The sequence below is a fragment of the Triplophysa dalaica genome, chromosome 5 (genome assembly GCF_015846415.1).
Source record: "Triplophysa dalaica isolate WHDGS20190420 chromosome 5, ASM1584641v1, whole genome shotgun sequence".
Classification (NCBI taxonomy): Eukaryota; Metazoa; Chordata; class Actinopteri; order Cypriniformes; family Nemacheilidae; genus Triplophysa; species Triplophysa dalaica.
Window position 1 is genome coordinate 5,368,289 of NC_079546.1, and position 19,210 is coordinate 5,387,498.

The window sequence follows — 19,210 nt, forward strand, 5'->3', positions numbered from 1 at the left end:
TGTAAGGCCAATAACAGTGCAAAGCTGGGGTTTTGTTAATATATCAAACCGAGCAGAGATGAGGGTCATTACGCAATCACAGCAATTACCAGAAAAAAATCTAAAAAGCTGAAAATGTGACCATTTGAGTCTCCACACCCAGCGCTCCATTCATGAGATAAATGCGGCTGGGCAAACGCGTTGTGTGGCGCTTTAAAGGAACCCTTTGGAGAAATTTGACACAGGGTGTGAGATATTCGATGGCAATTGTTGTGATCCTGCTGAGGCCATCTCTCTTATCGATCATCTTTGTCAATATACGTATTGCACTTGTCAGTGAGTTCTTCTCAACGATCAGCCTGCTTCTGTCCACTTAAAAAACATCAGCAGGCGGCTGTCAACGCAAATAAACTCTTGAGATTAATTCTCTATATGTCACATATATGAGCAAAAGATGAGAATTTGTTTAAACTGTTAAGTGAAAACAAGCTTATACATTTAAAGCGAACTGTGGTGCACAAGCGGGCAGTGCAGGTTCGAATCTGGCTGTCAACATTTCCCGATCCAGTTCCCACATCATTTCCGGGCATCTCTATATTCTACATGGTGCCAAAAAGCCTAAATAAAGTAAAGCATCTTGGACAAATATGATCCTTGGCATTCAGGGCTCACTTAGTGGAGCAAACAAGTTCCTACAATGCTCATAAAGCTTAACATAAGTTCCTTTCCCGTCTCATTATAAACCAATGTTCAGTGCTGACACTCACTTAATGGCTTCTGCAACACCACCATCATCCTCCCGGCTCCATCTTCCCCCATAAAATGTACCAATAATCTGGTTAGCCACATTGCACACAGACTTCTCCGTCCACTGCCTGGCAAATCCCAAAGTAATTTGGACTTAAAAGAAGAGGAGGTAACTGGCTGCCACATTGAATTTCACACCGCTGCGCTTCACTGTCATTACATCGAATCCGGTCTCAAGCACACGACTGCTGGAGACACACCACTGTGTTGAAAGGTTTAAGCGGGTGCAAAACACCCACTTCAACACCCTACTTAATCTGACATTAATGCTTATTAAAATTCAACAACCTTTTGCCTGGAAGGAATTGGTGTCATAATCGCATGTGACATATGTGCTAAAAATGAAGATGGAAAATGTGTTGTTTTACAAAGATTTCATTTAGCTACATTTCAATAAACAGCATTGCTTAAGTGCTTGTACGATGATGACTAATGTTTGTGAGTTTTCTGCTGCGAGGGGCAAACTGGGGTTTAGTATTTCTTGTTCTATAATTACTATTGCCTATTAGAGGCGAGTCTAGGATTTCAGTCTTCGGGGAATTCAGCCCCTTTACCTGAACATGATCTGATGTGCCTATGTAATGTTATTTGCCTTGATTTGGAGTTGGAATTTTAATTTAACCTTACTTCACAAAATGAAAACAAAATTCTGAAATGAGCCAATCGTGGGGGTTGATTTACAAAACTTAATGTATAGATGGTTTTAGCGACGACAACAACATAAACAAACTGTATGTGGCCCAACCAAAGACATTCATATAATCAAGATTCAGCGTCACTGCCATTGAAATGAATGGAGGGGGACACAACGCACAATATAGCCGTCCTAGCAAAACTTTGTGCATGCATAGTCTCTAACGCAACTTGAAAAATAAAATTTCAGCGCAATTTCATTTTAGGAGACAAACGTAATGGGACAGTTTACGTCATTTTTAATGTTGATTCTAAATATGTCTTTAATTGGGATTTAAGCCGGCGATTGTAGAAATATCAGTATTCCCATTGGCATGACTTTCCTAAACAGACTTTGCCCAAACTTAACTTCCAGTAGACCTCCGCAAAGAATCAATAACTGTTGAGTAGTTTTAAATATGAAATTAATATGAATGGAAATGAAATATAAAATAAATAGTTATATTACAACCAAACACAGACCGGAAGTTAATTTTGGGCCAGGAGTGTGCATCCGCTGAAACCGTATATAGGTCACTCAAAAATGAAAATGATGTGCTTACCTGAGAATTGTGACTTCCCATATGTCAGACAGGATTTTTGGGACTGTCGATCTCAGACTCTATAAAAAAACAAGACAGACGGATGGGAGGACGTAGAGAATTAGATAGATAGACAGACACAGACAGACCGACAGATCTAGATAGACTCAAGATGAAAGATTTACAACAGACAACTCACTATGATTCAATTGTCTCAGTCTGTACTTAAATCCTACAAGATTCCAGTTTCGATACACTTTCCAACATGGAATTGAGCGCCTGTCAAATGTTTGGTGCTTCAAAAAAACCAAGTTGTAAAAATAGTGTATCAAGAATGCTTCTGCTCTATACTGAATGATTTTTAAGAGTTTTTTTGAGAAAAACATAAATGTAACACACATTGCAACACATTTGTGCTTCTAGCAATTTATTTTTGCCTGTTTGTAGAAAACACTCTTGGACTACATGAGTCACAAAGGCCGCTGTATTGTTTGCCCTTATTGCTTGCAGGAAGCAATGTGTGGATTAGGGATTATGACTTCTTGATTTAGGCCAAATAGATTCGAGATTATACCCAAAGCATCCATGTTTCACATTGCTATAGGAGATACAGACGTGTTTGATTGTAATCAGATTACGTTGGCTAGATGATGGAGATTCCCAAGGCTATGGAGAACATGACAAAGGCATGTCTGCATTCACCCATCAGCTCACAATAAACACAAGGCTGCATGATATTGACTATAGGATCGCCCCCCCTGGGGAATCTGTACACCGTAAAGCTTGAAGAGCGCTCCGAACAAAAAACGCAGATGCCACTGACGTCAGCCCCTTAAGGCTTTTGACCTACATGTTCATTCCCAGATGAATTCAAAAGCGAACACGTTTGGACAGTCAGAAACACACTTTTCTTTTCTCCACAAATACAGAAATGCAAATCACAGATATTAACATGTATACACTGTTTGAGGGGTCCTGGTTTGACCGATAGATGCTAATACTACACCTTTCTGCTGCCAAAAGGCATTTTTCTCCATTGACAATTATTAAAAAATTGGTGATTATTAAAAAAAAGTGTGCCCAAATATATGTGAGCAAATATCATACATTTAAAATGAGTATACTCATGGAGGTCTGATCTATGATTGAGGAGAATGGGAAAGCTGTAAACCCAAGCATGAACTCACTGAAATGAACCAAACATAAGGTGAGGTTTTTGAGTTATAACAGCGAGACACTGAACAAAGTCGTTTCAGTTAAACACGGTCACATGGCACAACCTGCAAATCTGGTTGAGAAGTCTTACAGCTTCATCATCGGTTTTCCCTCTGAGATGGAAATATCCTCAGCGCCTGCCGTCGCTCGTGGCTGGTGGAGCATCGGCGGTCGCAGTCTTATCAGCCCGGCGCATGCAGTCCAGGGACTGTCTGAAACGCCCAAGGTCAGAGTTGCCTCGCATCTGAGAAAGAACAGAAAACAGCTTTTTGGATGTTGCTTTTCAGTTACTGCAACGCAATCGCTTAAGCTCGGGATTCTGTTTTCTGAATTTTTATAAAACGTGTGTCTGTATGTGGGCGTTTCTAACGCATGCGTTTTTCGACACAAATCTCTTCTTTACATCCAAGGGCAGTGATTTTCAACCAAGGGAACATGTCTAAAAAACAAATTAAAATGATTTGGAAATAGAAAAACTAATTTCAATAGGAAGTAAAGTCTGCACCCATGGTATTGATTTTATTGTTGTTAAAAGAAGACTAATTATGTTTACGATAATGCTAAGTGACTAGATTTATAAAGCAATAAAACTTGGGAAACACTGGCCCTAGGAGATGTCACAAATCTCCAGGCGGATGACTGTGAAGGGTTGAGGTACGTTCTGTCACAACGGGCCCGTCACGGACACTGGTGGGTTTTCACACCCACGCTGCTGGTGACAAATCATGTCGCACCGGTGTCAGAGTCCCGCGCTTCTGTTGTGACAAGTGACAAGCGGAGTGAGGCTGCCCTCTGCGCTCCTCCGAAAGTTCCTCTCAGCATCAGTGCAAAGAATAACAGCAACTCACAGCTCCTCAACGCTGTGTAGTGCCTGCATGCTTTAGCCAACCAGGCGATGAGGTACCTGTGATACTTGCCTGGGGAAAATCTGGTGAGATGGGGGACAGGAAAGTTAATAGAGTAAAACAGGAAGGAATCTGAGGCTTGTCTAAAACCTCCCAGCGGAAGATTGTAAGTAATATTTCAGGTTAAATTGCGAAACAGGACACAGATTTTACAATCAGGAAGAATAAACACTGTTTAAGTATTAAAATGTACAATATACAAAATATTTAAACTGTACGTATGTAAAAATATACATTGATTTGAGTATACAGAAGTAAGAAGATGCATCTATGAATAATAATTAGTCAACTATTTCTCAACACATAGATATTAGTATCTGAAAATAATACATTTATTCATAATACTTAACAATACTTGACCATAATTACAGAAAATAAAGAGTTACATTATTGTTAGAGAAAACTTTTTTCAGTAATGCATGGATTTGAGGAAATAAAAATAGACAGTTAAATTTATTATAATTAATTCAAAAAATTTTCCAGTATTGCATGGATTTTAGGATCTGACAATAATACATTTATTAAAAATAATTAAAAGTTCTTTAGGTATAATTGAAGAAAACAATTATATTATTATTAGAGAAATATTATACATTATATTAATAAAAACTATACATATTTTTTTCAGTAGGGTAATGCATGGATTTGAGTATATGAACACAAGCAGAATAAAAAATAATACAATTATTAAAACAAATTATTATTCATAATTAATGGAGTCGATTACTTTTTTTTTTTTAGTGATGGTCTTTATCTATTTAGGTTGTTTTCAACCACCATACAATGTAACTTGGCATATTAATATGGTCTCAGATCTTTGTGATACGAGAATCACTTTTAACAACAGAATTACCAAAAGAACTCTCCTTTTTTCACATGAGCTTTGGCATAGATGTTATCGACAAAGCTTAAATTGTGTTTAACCTCCTTGTATTAAATTATACTTGCTCTTAATGTTCATGAGCACTTGTGATTTGTCATCAGATGTGTGGGTGGTAAGACACAGCACTACAACATGATGTTTATTGTTTTCCTTTAATAACAATGCAGATCACCAACTCATTCTTCGAGTGAGCGGACCTTCTGTACAGTGCAAATTCAGACTGTAAATCCTATAGCATAGGAGAGCTGGTAGAGAACACATCTGTGACTTTGTCTCACTTCATCTGTTTGACAAAACGTAATAAAAATGCTGGCTTGGATCCATTTGTAAAGCTTAATAAGTTAATGAAACGCAGTAGCAATGACCTCAATAGACGCGTGGGTCTGACAATGGTAAATAGTAAAGTGTCAAGTGCTCATGAGAGACGAGTTAAGAGAAATGGGTAAATTAAATGTGTTGACGGGTAATTGAGGTGACAAAAGCGGTTAGTGGTCGTCCCTTCACCAGATGGCTAGTAATATTGTCAGCACACTTTGCATTTCTTTCAGTTATTTTAGCAAAACAAGACTGATGGTAAATGATCATAAACGTAATCCAGTGAGCTGGTATAGAGTTAATTTAAAGCTTTAAACATTTATTTTTATGGTAAATGTACTCCGCCGGGAGTAGGGACAGTCTGTACCAGTTTTGCATTTCATCCAACACTTTAATTGAAACATAACCCAGAAAGTCAACCTTAAAGCAATTAAATCTTCCTTTAAGAATGCAACTCTCAGTTTTCCTCTTCAAAGCTCACACAAGAAAGCAGACTAGCCACCTGACAGCTGTGAGTACATCAAATCATATGGCTCTCCACCAATTTCCCCTCAATCGGTCAACGGCCACACTGTGCACGCTGAAACCCTGTCGCCCTGCTAATTTCTGACAGAACAAACGGCAGTTTGTGAAAGCTGCCCCGTCTCCCCCTCCTCCTGTCTCTCTGCCGTCTTTGACCTGTGGGCTTCGGTCATTCTGCTGAAAGCTGGAGAGACCAAACCATCCAGACACATCACAGGACAGATCCCCCTTTGGACGCGCTTATCTTATTTACCAAATATGTGTGTGTTTGCATTCATCTGTCGTTTTTTTGAATAGTGTCAAAGCATTGCACTTTTAGTGCGTTTCGTTTTTCAACCGCTTGGCAAGCTTTCTGCATGGACAGCTTGACACATTGTGTTTAATGTCACGCTGCGTGTTTGGATATCTCTCGCAGACATCTTAATCTAACTATTACTCAAAAACGATTCGAAAACGCAGATTGCCAATCGCATGATGCATAGCCATTTTATAGAAGAAACAAGCTTTTGCACAATATGAATGCCGACAACAGGATTTAAATTTAAGCGTGGTGCTTAGATTTCATGTCTCAATGAGTGCACAGGCAGGGAAACACCACAGATGGCAAGAACCCAGGCTACTGTCATATTTCATGACTGTAAACCGATGATTTGTGTCTTTCCTCTCGGATAAGACAAGACAACCTAAATAAAAGCCTACGATGATTCTTATGACTGGTGCTCGTTCATTTTCCTAAACTGAAGTAAATTAAAACGTTTACAAATTCTGATGTTGATAAAGCACAAAAGTTAACCAGTGAAAACTGTGAAATATCTCTTGTATTTTAAGTATTATAAAAACGTCCAATTACAGAAAAAGACTGCAAAGAAAAACTTAAAACATGTAATTTTACCCCAGCTGCCAGAAAATGTTAGTTTTTAGAGGCTTTTTTTAAAGTGCACCGTTTAACATGATGACACTTCTACTTCACAATGAACGAAAATTTATGAAGCATTTTTTTCCAAATGGCAGCATTTGGTTGAATCTATTTTTAAACGTGTGTATTAGCATCTCTCTGTCAGCTGCGTTTTTTCCCCCAGTTATTTTCTCACGGCTCATCCCGACGCTCAGAATGCAAATCCACCGCCACGTGCGAGCGCACATGCACCGGTCCACTTCACAGCTGCACGACAACAGGAGTGAGTGGCAGTAAAGAGAAAAAGATGTGATTGACCAGGATGTGTTTGGCTATAAGCCCCTAGCGGCAAACACGTTTGCTGTTGTTAGTGTGTCGCGGCACCAAGGCCTGCACATGAGAGTGTAGAGAGGCTTTCATATCTGCATAAACAACGTCAAGTGGCTGTCACATCAAATAGAGGTCCCGTTGCCTGTCCTGTCCCCTGCCGTTGACTTTTTGATGACTGCAGGAAAAGAACAGATTGACAGTTGACTTCTTTTTTTTTCACTCAGCATTTACTGTTCATGAAGGACGGGCTGTACCAATTTTGTACTAGATCGATACGAAATACTATCAAGGGCAATTTCACAGATTTTGATGTCAGTGCCTCGAATAAATGGAAAGTTTGTTTTTAAGAGAAAGTGGGTATAGGCATTTAACATTAAAATAGCAACATTATTATATTTTTATATTAACATATTCTGAAGTTCATTCGCAAAAACAGATGACTTAACTAAAAAATAAATCACGTTTTTAATTTTTTGTGCATTCCAATTAATATCAAACTGCAGTTTTTTTGTTTTGATTATGTAATAATACCTCAAATTAATACAGCTAAGTAACACGCAACAAAAATATGATACCATTATAAAAATATTTTATTTTCTTAATTTTTAACGTTTATTATATGTATTTACAATATACATTAATGTTAATTTATAATGAAGATTTATAATTTTACACGGCGATTTTGCAGGAATGTCAGTTTGATGTCAAGATGAGTAAGCTGCAAACAGAGATAGCGATATAAAGGCAAACGTTAGGATTGCAGAATTAATAACGAAATATTCTGTCCTTTAAAATAATGCTAAAAAAATCATGTTTGTGTGACGTGGCGCAGTGCATCACACTCAATAATCACACTCCATGTGAGAGGAATAAAATGTTGATGCTCCATATGTTGCTTCTAAAGCAGGCCTGGAGGATTTATGAAGTGGTGTACTTCATCGGGTTGAAATTCAAGCCGCATTGAAAGCCGTTTGTGCATAAAAAAACATGTCATGTCACAAAAGGTCTGGCGCAAAATGTGCCGAGTTACCGCATGTCTTCCCTCAATGCGAAACACCCATCTGTGCTCTTGATGAGAGAAGAAAAGCTTTCTCGCTGAAGCCTTAATGCGGCGTCACATCGACACGTTATTGATGCAACGAGAGGGGCTGAGGCGCAGTCTGAATGATAAACTGTCATCAGGCCCCCGCCATCAGCAGCACTGCAGATGCACATGACTCCATAAAACCGCTCAACCTTGACACTTCATTAAAAACATTTCTATTTTTTCATCTCCGGCTCTTTCAATCTTATTTTCTGTGGAAATGATGATTGGTGGGATTCATTCACACGGGTGGCTCATCTAATCACACATGAACGTTCTGCATTAACATGCATTGTGCTTTCCTTGCATGACTTTACCTTTTTAAGCGATTCAAAGTCCTGAGGTCAAAAAGAACTTGATTTTATGTCCAGACAGAATTTTTATGGCTCCTTATTGTAGCGGTGACCGTATACGCGCCTTATGACAGCCGAGATATGGATTTAGATGGATCGTGTTGCAGTGCTGTACAGTCTGTGGTTGTTCAGTTTGACCTTCTGGTCTGTTAGATTTAATCCTTGATTTTTCAAAGCATGCGGCCAGCGTGCATACATTTTATGAGTGGTTCTTTATCTATGAACAATCAGATCTTTTTTGAGGATGCATCTTCATCTCAGAGACTAGAAGGAAGTTTTCTGGACTTTAAACTTTAGATACCTGCCTTTACTGGAATGTGTTCAAAGTATATTGGACATCTTATTTGGCCAACCAAATAACAGTGTATTTACTGTCACCCGCTATCTGACAAAATATTCAGGAGCCTTTCGCCCACAAGGACATGTTGACTTCCGCTCGGTACGGCGATGCTTTTGATTGACAGCCTTACTGCCACTGCATTACTGCTCGACTGAAGTGCCAGTTTTCTGTCGCTCAAGAATTCCCACGGCGGATCCCCAAGTGAGCTCTTATTGACATTGCCGTGTCCATCTCTAACCTCTCTCAACATGTAGCCTCTATCCCCTATCACTGACACACTCTTTTTACAACGATGGATTGGCAGGTCCCATGGGATTGACAGGTACTCTCAACCACTGGGGATTATAAAGAGGCGGCCAGTCGCAAACTATCAACCATTACGTTCTCTGGAACCGTCCCTATGAGCTCCCAATTCAGTTTGAGGCAACGACGGGTTTTGATAGAAATACTTTGTGAAAGGCTGGATACAGTTATAAAATATAATACAAAATATAATATATAAATAATGAAAAAAATATATATTCATATTTATTTATAATAAAATGTATATTATTATACTACATAATATAACACTAATGAATATCAAACATTTATTTATTAAATAAATAATAACAAATAACAAAAATACTAATTATAATAAGAATAAATAAAGATTAATAATAATAAAAATAACCCTAAAATATATATATATATATATATGTCACATTAATTCTTACATAGAATGTATTACTGTGCAAATGGTTTCCACATTTAACATTTTTTTTATATTTTTACGTTTTTATAAAAATGCTTTAATTCTTGGCAGCCGTATTTAACAAGATGCTTCAATGAGAGACTACACCTGATATACTTCAGGTCATTCATAACATGGGATGTTTGAATCAAACGCAATGCATTGTGAGACACAGAGTTCACTATTCCACAATGCATATTTTGTCACATGTACAGTGGTAGCCAACCAGTTATTCTACACATACAAAAAATGTGCATTTACTCATTCAGTATCAATACTACATACTGTACTGCAAAAATAGCATTAGAAGTATGCTATGCCTCAAGCATACAGAAAACAAGTTTGACGCTTCTCCCACCCCTCTACTGTAATCTAATTTTGGTTTGCAATTGTTGTCCCCCCAGTGGCGGTTGACACGAGGTAATGAAATCAAGCTCTATTGCCTTCAGGGACCGTTCCACACAGAGAAATACAGTGACACATGTCTTCCCTTCCCAGCGGAGAGCAATGCAACTAAAACACACACATCGATTTCAATGACCGCTTAAAAACAAACACTGATGATGTGCTTTTATAGATTTTGGAATCAGTTTGACCTATTACATTCTGGGAATTGCAGGCGCCTTTGGAGATGTGTATTGTCAGTCAATAATGGGGGGGTCCTTTAGACAGATGAGGTTGTAAAAAAAAGAATAAAACAAAAACTATTTTTTTGGAAATCAGTCAGAACAATACTGTGCGGAGTTCAACACATTTTCAAATATGACATCAAGAGATGTGCAATTAAACGAGAAAACCAAAGCACTTTCCTCACTTTGCCCGACGTTTCTGCAAATTAATAAATATCGCCACCATCCGCTCTGAGTCACATCTAAACATTTACGTTCCATGAAAAAAGGAATCTGTCAAAGCATTGACAATAAAGTTAATTCGCTCGCAGGCGATATGAACACTGCGCTCACTGTTATGATTTCATTTGTTCTCTAGCAGTGAAATTTGCATTTGTCTTCTGGAACATATCTCACTCCAGACAAAGGTTTTCCTCTAACAATGATGCCACTCTCCAAAGCACCATCTTGAAAAGGTCACAGATGAAAAGGGGCTTGCGTTTCCCGCTCTGATTCTATTTGCCTGTAAACAATGTTGCCATATGACTCGAGACACGTTTGACATCATCCGAACGGCACACTGGGAAGGGGTCTCGGTTTCTGGCTGAGACGACACAAAACGTGATAACATTCACAGCGTCAGAAGTCAACTCATCAGTTCTTAAAGTGACACTTCACCAGTGATTTTCTCACCCTCATGTCATTTGACACCTGTATGACTTTCTTTCTTATGCATAACACAAAAGAAGATATTTTGAAGAACGACGGCAAACAAAAAACATGGGCTCCCATTGACTTCCTGGTATGGACACAAAACCATCGAGACATTTCTCAAAATATCTTCTATTGTGTTACATAGAAAAAAAGAGTCGTATTTATGCTTTGAATGATGAGAGGGTGTATAAATGATGATTAATTGGTGAGCTATCCCTTTGCTGTATATCTTCTTGCATGATAACATTCTGTAAGCATAGGACATCAGGTTTTCTGCACAACGGACACAGCTGTATAACACAAATTTAATTGCCACAATCTCATTCCAAATTTGTATTATGATGTCACCCACCATGTACATACCATCAGCAACCATGATTCACATTAGCCTAAGACGGTACGCTAACTACACGTTAGTTTAGAGTCTAAATGTACTTCTATTTGTGGGATTATAACATTTACAGATAGAAAGCAATGCGAGTTATTACAGTATGCGTAAGGTCTATGATTCATTCACATTCAGGGAATTGTGTACAAATTTTAACCACTCTACTGGAGCTTAAACTGAGAAACTTGATTTTAGAGATGCTTTCGTATTTCCGGAAGGTAACTATACTCGAAGGAATAAGGTTTAAAAATCGAAACTGTACGCAAGACACCTCAGCATCTTATAATTTACACCACTGAAAACATTGGCAGATCGTATGGAAGAGCACAGTAGCACAGTTGGTTTCATTTTGATGAAGTGTGATGATGTCAGTCCGAGCCCCAAGGCAGCAGTCCATCATTTTGGGCATTCGTGGCATATCCCACACTGAAAAACTGCATTTTAGTTCCCAATGCAGAACCCATAAGCTTTAGAACGGCACTTTTTCTCCGTTCTCTCTGATTCTCACTTATTAAATACAAAATCTAATTGGCAAAGATCCTTCGGCGCACATTATTATACATCCCCGACCTCTGAGGTTTTGAAAGTACACATTCTCTAGTGAAGCGGTTACTGTCTTTTCTCATTCTGCGTTCATAAGAACACGGAGAACAAAGAACTGGCAGAGTTTGACACGTCGCGAAGCCCAGCAGGTTAAGAAACACTGAGATACAAGAAACGGCAGGAATATCAAACAAAGCAGAGGTCTAACCACAGAGACTCCTCTGGCCCGTTTCCAGCATAGCTGTCAGTAGTATTCAACAGTCTTGTAGTCTTTTCTTCACGACAGTAAGACAGATTTGGATATATGCTGACAAGTGCTTGAGTATGTATGTAGTATGCATATACAGCATCCAGAGAAAGCACAATGGTTGCTCTCGTCACACACTTCCTCTCAACATGTGGCAAACGGCGTTCCATAATATGAGACGACAGGCTGTTAAAAGAAATCTGTGCATTTTTCTCGACAGCTGAGAAACGAGGGCCGCGAGTCTAAATTGTGGCACGCTGCCTGCTACGGACATAATTCCTGTATCGCAATTTACCCGACTATACATAACTGCCTATTGTTTCAGAATGTGCCTACGCTCTGACTGACGCTGCTAGGGTACAACGCGGGCTATATTAACATGTAACAAGTACTATGTGAGCTCCATCATTCAAACCTAAAAATATATGTCTGTAATCTTGCCTGGGAATGTGTGGCGAGATGTTTTTCAGTCGGATTCGGTCTTTGAAAATCACTCTTGTGTTTTAAAGGTCAGAAGCGGGTGCCTTAATTAATCGCATAATGTTTGAGAGCGGTAGCTTTGGGAATTGGCACGTATATACACAAATATAGGTGAAACTATATAACATCCATAGGCCTATATGGATCATAATATTGCATTATTATAATGGAGAAATATGACAAGTTGAATTACTTTTTCTTATGTTATAAGCATCAGTGGTCTTTCACAAAAATACCCAACATATTTTGAATGTTTTATGTTGACCTCTTTCTGCAGTTCTCTTTGTGAATCTATCTTTATATCGCTGTAACGCAATCAATATAACTAAAAATATAGATTTATGATGACAGAATATCAATGCCCTATGTGTGGTAACATTTTGCACTTTAAAATATCAATACGTGAGCTCAGCACAGTTAGTACATGACATTTGCTATATTCCTGTCTAATTGAGTGAGATCTATGCATCTCTTGCTGCCGTTTAACGCTACTATCCAAATATTGCACTGAAAGATGAATGCTAGTAAAAGTGCGGTCTAAGGTTCTGTTTTGTGACCGGAAAGTAAATCCGCTCTAGGACTATGAAACGCTCGCAACAAGCATTCACACAGCATTTTATGAGACACAAATGGATCTGCAGACAGGCGGGCTTGTGAAATCCGTCACTTGGTATGTAATAAAAAGCAAACGAATCTGTGGAAGCCCCTGCCGGAAAAATGCAGGAATGATGAATTGCTGTTTCACAAACAACTGACATTTCAGTGCTCTTTGGTATTGCTTTGATAAAAAAATCAAATTAATTAACACTTTATCTCTATTTTAAAGCGACTTAAAAGTGCTCGTTCAGCTTGCTAATCTTGCGCTCTGCCCGCCCTTAGGGTGAACTCCGTGCCCTTCTGAACCCTTTCACAGTCGGCTGGTGTAAGATACCGTGCCCGGCGTTTAGGGCCAGCCACCTCTTCTGTTCTGTGAGAAATCAGCTGTGAGATTAAAAAGAGCAAACAAACAGAAATGTTGTGACCTACCCTCAAGCTAACACATAGTCGAGCCTGTCACACTCCGTGTGCGGCCCCCCACACACACACACACTGTGCACTATTACATTATTTATAGACTTTGTTTACTGTATAGTTATTTAAGGTTGTGGCTGCTCAAGTAGAACGTTTGAACATAGTTGACTTGATGACCCCAAATGCTTTTTAGTTAAAGGTTTATGCTTAAGGCATCTATGTAGTCATTTCTATTATCCTAAAACGTGTTAATATCAAAGCATACAGTAAAAAGTAATAATAAAAATGAGTATCTTTGTCTAAACCTTTGACTGGTAATGCATTTAAAATCTCTCCCGGGGAACGTTGCAGATGAAAACCACAGCCATTTGGGGTCTACAGAAGCACTCTGATGCTCATTGACAATGAGTCATCTAACCTACCTAATACACGCTGTGCCCCCTATCAGCTCTGAGTCACCGTGTTTAACTTGCCTTCTTTCTCGACGCCCACAGATCTGCGGAGAATGACCGCAGGATTCATGGGAATGGCCGTGGCCATCATCCTGTTCGGCTGGATCATTGGAATGCTGGGATGCTGTTGGGACCGCGGGCTCATGCAGTACGTGGCGGGACTGCTCTTCCTGATGGGTGGTGAGTCGTTGTCAAACAAACAGGCATGCACAGTAGCAGCTGTTTATAAAGGAAAGACAGTAAACACAGTGCATTGTAGGAAAATGAGTATGTTGTGAAAAGCACACGGTATAAGATTCACATTTTTTTTGTTTTGTTTATTAGTTTATTTATATTACATGGTTAAAAATTAAAAAGTATTAAGGTTGTCAAACGATTAACCGTCTAAATATTTATTATTTAAAAAATAAATATATATATATACACATGTATGTGTATGTTTTTGTGTTTATACATTCAAAAAGAATATGGACAATACACAGACATATATTATGTAAACACAAATTTTTATTCTTTGAAGCGATGAATTGCGATTTCATTTGACAGCCCTATGAGTTAGTTCTTATCTTGGAGGCTGGTAAATAGTTTGTGAATACATATTTTTGGGGTTTTTAGCACAAACAAAAATATTTCCTTTTTATCGTTTCTATTCTTATGTTTATTACGGTTAGAAAGTGGATCACAAAAAAAACGACATTAAATAAAAGTACGATAATATATACAAGCTCAGCAAATATTATTATTTTTGATACTTTTATTATATCTAAAGCATGAAACTAACCTGAGGTCGTTTAACATCCATTTCAACACCTCAAATTCTTAATATCATTTTACTCCCAACTGGCACCAGTCGAGTTACAAGTGATGCTATTTCCTCTAAATGCAAAAGGACAACTTATATATAGTTCTTTCCTCAAATGCTCTCAGGCTACTAAAATCGATGTACTACTGTAACACCCACTCTCAGGGACTCTAAACTGAACCTACAGTTCTTACATAAGTCATCCCAAGACTGCATTAATTAATGACTGACAACCAGCAAGCCGACATTAAAGCAATAACGCAATATCAATTATCTCCCAGCAACCAATATGGTTCACATGCACCAAGCATCACTCTTGAATCTCATCACCTCAACACAGAGATGCTCACATCAATCAACGCAGCTCACAGCCTCATTATTGCACAACTGGATGTGGCGTCAATGCCTGGCGAGCGGCGGAAGAGACTTGTTTTGCTTCAGTCTTCCGCTGAGCACCAACACTCAGAGAGAGAGGCGGTGACGCAATTAAGATGAGGGATTAATGCCATGCCCTGCGTTTCTGTAATGATATGGCAATTAAAAAGTCAATTAGGATACTAATTTAGTAAAGACAGAAATAGCACTACAGGTCAGATTATGGCTTGTGGAGTCCCCTAATGTTATCTCTACTTAAACAATCAAGCAACCGTGACTAAATATTCGTCGTTTTTAAGTCGATTTAATATTATAGTGAGCGAAAAATGATTTTGCTAGTCCCGTATAGACTAGCAGATTACCGTGAAAACCAACGACGGCACCATTGACTTTCATTGGTTTTGTGTGCATACAATAGAAGTGAATGGGCACAGCCATTGTTCGGTTACCAACATTCTTCAAAATATCTTCTTTTGTGTTCTGCAAAATGAGAAAGTCATACAGGTTTGAAAAGAGAAGAGGGTGAGAGTAAATTATGATAGAATTACAATTTTAAGGTGGACTACCCCTTTAAGTAAGTGCTGATTTGCATTCATAAAAAATGAAATCTAAATATCACAGAACTCTTGACTCATATATTTGTGTGGAATACATTACATTTATGACGCAGATGCACAGAGTAGCTGCAAATCTGGTGCATTCCAACTAGGTCACTTATGAGGGTCTTAAAAATCAGCTGCCTATGTAGACACTAAAGTATAAAATGTAAAAAAAGCTATTAAACCAATCTGCATCATTATTTTATCTTGCTTTTCTCCAGGCACATTTTGCATCATTTCCTTGTGCACCTGCGTGGCAGGAATCAACTTCGAGCTGTCCCGTTACCCGCGTTACATATACGGCCTCCCAGATGACATCAGTCACGGTTACGGCTGGTCGATGTTCTGCGCTTGGGGAGGTTTGGGTCTGTCTCTCATCGCTGGATTCTTCTGTACACTGGCGCCCTCCGTGCAGCCGATTCCTCGTTCCACATGCCCCAAGTCCCGCCAGGAAAACGGGACCGTGTGTTAAGGGGCGGCCCCTGAAACCCCCAGGCCCTACATGGAGCTGGACAATGGGGACAAAAAAGAAACGTAAAAAGACCATAACTGAAGATTAAAGTCGTATATTCATATAAATAATTTCTAATCTCACCAACCGGGCCATTTTTAACCATGTGTCTGAGTGTTCTGATCGTTTAAAAAATGAAAAAAATAACATGGCTAACTGTTAAAATGTTGGTGAGCCTTTCCATTGTTGAGATACTGCACAAGAACACGTTTCTTTGAAGTTGTGACATGGTGAGCATAAGGATAACATGAAATGGAAGGGGGGAACTTGCACATTGTTCAACAACAGAAAAGAAAAGCTCATTCGGACAACATTTGACACATGGATGGAAGGATGTTTACACGTACAATGATGCCTAGAAACTGCCAAACCTTGATGGTTTCCGTGACTGGGAAGCACATGTAGTAGGTCTGCAAGCAGTGTATGGAGACCGGTGCCAATGTTTCAAGCCCAAGAGCTCAGACAATTCACATGTGAAAAGACAACAACCAGGATCTGATTTGGACCTGTTGTGGTTAAACTGTGGAATTATTTCAATTAGTCTTGGGCCCTGGTGGTGTCTTACAATTCATCAGGCTAAAGGATTGGTTTTTGCGCGAATGAGCATCTCTTCAAGACTTTAGGAATGGCAAATGCCTGCTCGTGACATGTTGCTTTCGCTGTACAGCAAATTGTAAAGAAAAAAGTAATACTTATAATATTCCTGAAGAGAAAAAAAATCCTATCCGGAAAGACACATTTTATTAAGCATTTGACTTGTTTTTCCAAAATTGCGGTCCTTTCTGTTTATTTCTTATTCATCTGGTATCGAACGGACATTTTTAACATGCCTAACATTTAACCATGTGCTTATGGTTTTCTAGTATTTATAGTCACCACCGCGAACGAGCGGGAGAATCTCTACCCGTTGATCTCTAGGTATGGGTGTGAGAGTGGTTTGCGGTATCCATAGGAATAAAAGGAGAAAGTCTTGTAATGCTTAAATATTACAAAGCATCAAATCAAAAACCTGCCTTGGGGGAAATCAGGTAGGCTCTTTGCTGAACGGAGAATTACTGGAAAAGAAAGATGCCATATCCTGTTTTAGTGCACTTGAAGGCTTAGTCCCCTTAGACACATCTGACGTAGCATCCACAGACAAAAAGACAGCCCAACATCACACTACTACTGCCTTAAGCTTGTCTAGAAAGAGGCATTTCTTCCATTTGATGGGTACGCTTGCTGACTTTCTTCAGAAAGCCTTCCACGCTGAAAAGAGATATCCTCATTTGAATCCTGCTTGGTTTAACCATGTGTCCCTTTACTCAAAGAGAACTCCCAAAACGGATGTGGTGCATGAATGCCTCCTGATTACGAGACTGCAGATTTGAGATCTTAAAATGGAAGATAGATGATGTCGTTGAGTGAAGCACACGCTTAAAACAATCTTAAAGCCAACATGTGCATGGTTCCTTCGGATCACCTGTGATGCTCATGGTGATCTGATTGTTATCTTCATATGGTCCTTGTTGCCATTTTTTTAGTCATCACATTTCACGCAGGAAAATTTCTAAACACCAACTAAAGCAGCCATATAGCAGCGTGCCACAACGGGACACATTCACCATAAGTTGCTGACAGATCACCATGCACATTTATTCATGGCAATTTGTTTGCTGTGAGAAATTTTGATCTGCCGTAAGACCATGTTTACAGGTTTCTACGAGTGGAATTGTTTCCCAAAAGATCTACTTGCATCTGATTCACCTTCTTTCTCGGACTACACCCTAGAACTAATGGTTGGGTAAAATATGGACAAACTCAAATCTTTCGGTTTTATATGATCCTATGATGGGTTGTTTCAACACATGGTTGGATCTTATATAGACAGTTTCTAGGTTGTCCATATTTTACCCAACTAAGGGTTTTTGCACACTGAAAGAGCCCATAAGCTTGTTATGCAAATAAGAGACTATTGGTTATAACAAAAAAACAATGTCTCCATTTTAAATAGGAACTGTGTTGAGGGAAGAAAGAAACACATTACTTGTCAAACCATTTCATGGTGTCTTTAACCAGAACGAGTCAAAAGATGTAAGAATACTGTTGATGCCCACTATAAATTCTTCTTATAGCTCTACTTTGTTCTTATTGAAGACTACTGAACCCTTTTTTCATGAATACAATCAAAGGAGAGTACTTTGTGTGGTAGGCACATCTAACTGCAAGAGATGCATGCGGATAATGCTGTTGGCTATGAATAAACACAAACTCATCCAGCCACACTTATAAAGAACACCACAAGATTTTTCACACTTCCTTACAGAAGCCCCCCGAGGACGAATCTACCATGCTGTCACAAAACACAACCCACAAATTTCAGTCTTTTCCACAGTACGGAGTCAAGAAACATTTGAATAAACATGTAATAGCAATCGGTTTTCGGTTCTGCATCTTGCAAATAAAACCAAAACACTCTCCGAACACTTCTTCCACACTTCAATTCATTACTTAGTTCAAACATATATATCTTCAAATAGGCAAAGAAGGGTGGACGATAACAGTATATAAAGAGATCAAAGAGTACTTGAAGGTCAGATGCTCGCATAAGATGCCAAGAAAAAAAATGTCTTATGGTTTAATTGCCGTTCATCCTAGAGAAAGTTCATGACAGAACACATGTAGTAAACTGTGTTTTATAAGCTTTGTAATGAATCATTGTTTATGGTGAAACATTTCAACATAAAAACTGTGGTAATGACTAACAATGGAAAACAGCCACTCGATGGGTGTTTTTAAAGAATCTTCTCAAATGAAGAAAATAAAGCATTGGGCATTAAGGGTGTGAATGGGCTCAGGATAGTTTCCAGATGACAACCCGTACATTAGATTCATACAAATGTGTTTACATTACAGCCAATAGTCA

At 38.8% G+C, this 19,210-nt stretch overlaps 1 protein-coding gene across 1 annotated transcript in view; it reads left to right on the plus strand.

Moving 5' to 3' along the window:
• Positions 1–16,301, plus strand: part of tmem178bb (transmembrane protein 178Bb) — a 55,038-nt gene extending 38,737 nt beyond the window's left edge. Inside the window, exons 4-5 of the mRNA XM_056747948.1 lie at positions 14,061–14,198; positions 16,016–16,301. Coding sequence (XP_056603926.1) covers positions 14,061–14,198; positions 16,016–16,266 — 389 coding nt within the window. The 3' untranslated portion in view covers positions 16,267–16,301. The remainder of the gene's footprint in view (positions 1–14,060; positions 14,199–16,015) is intronic.
• Positions 16,302–19,210: the final 2,909 nt, after the last annotated feature.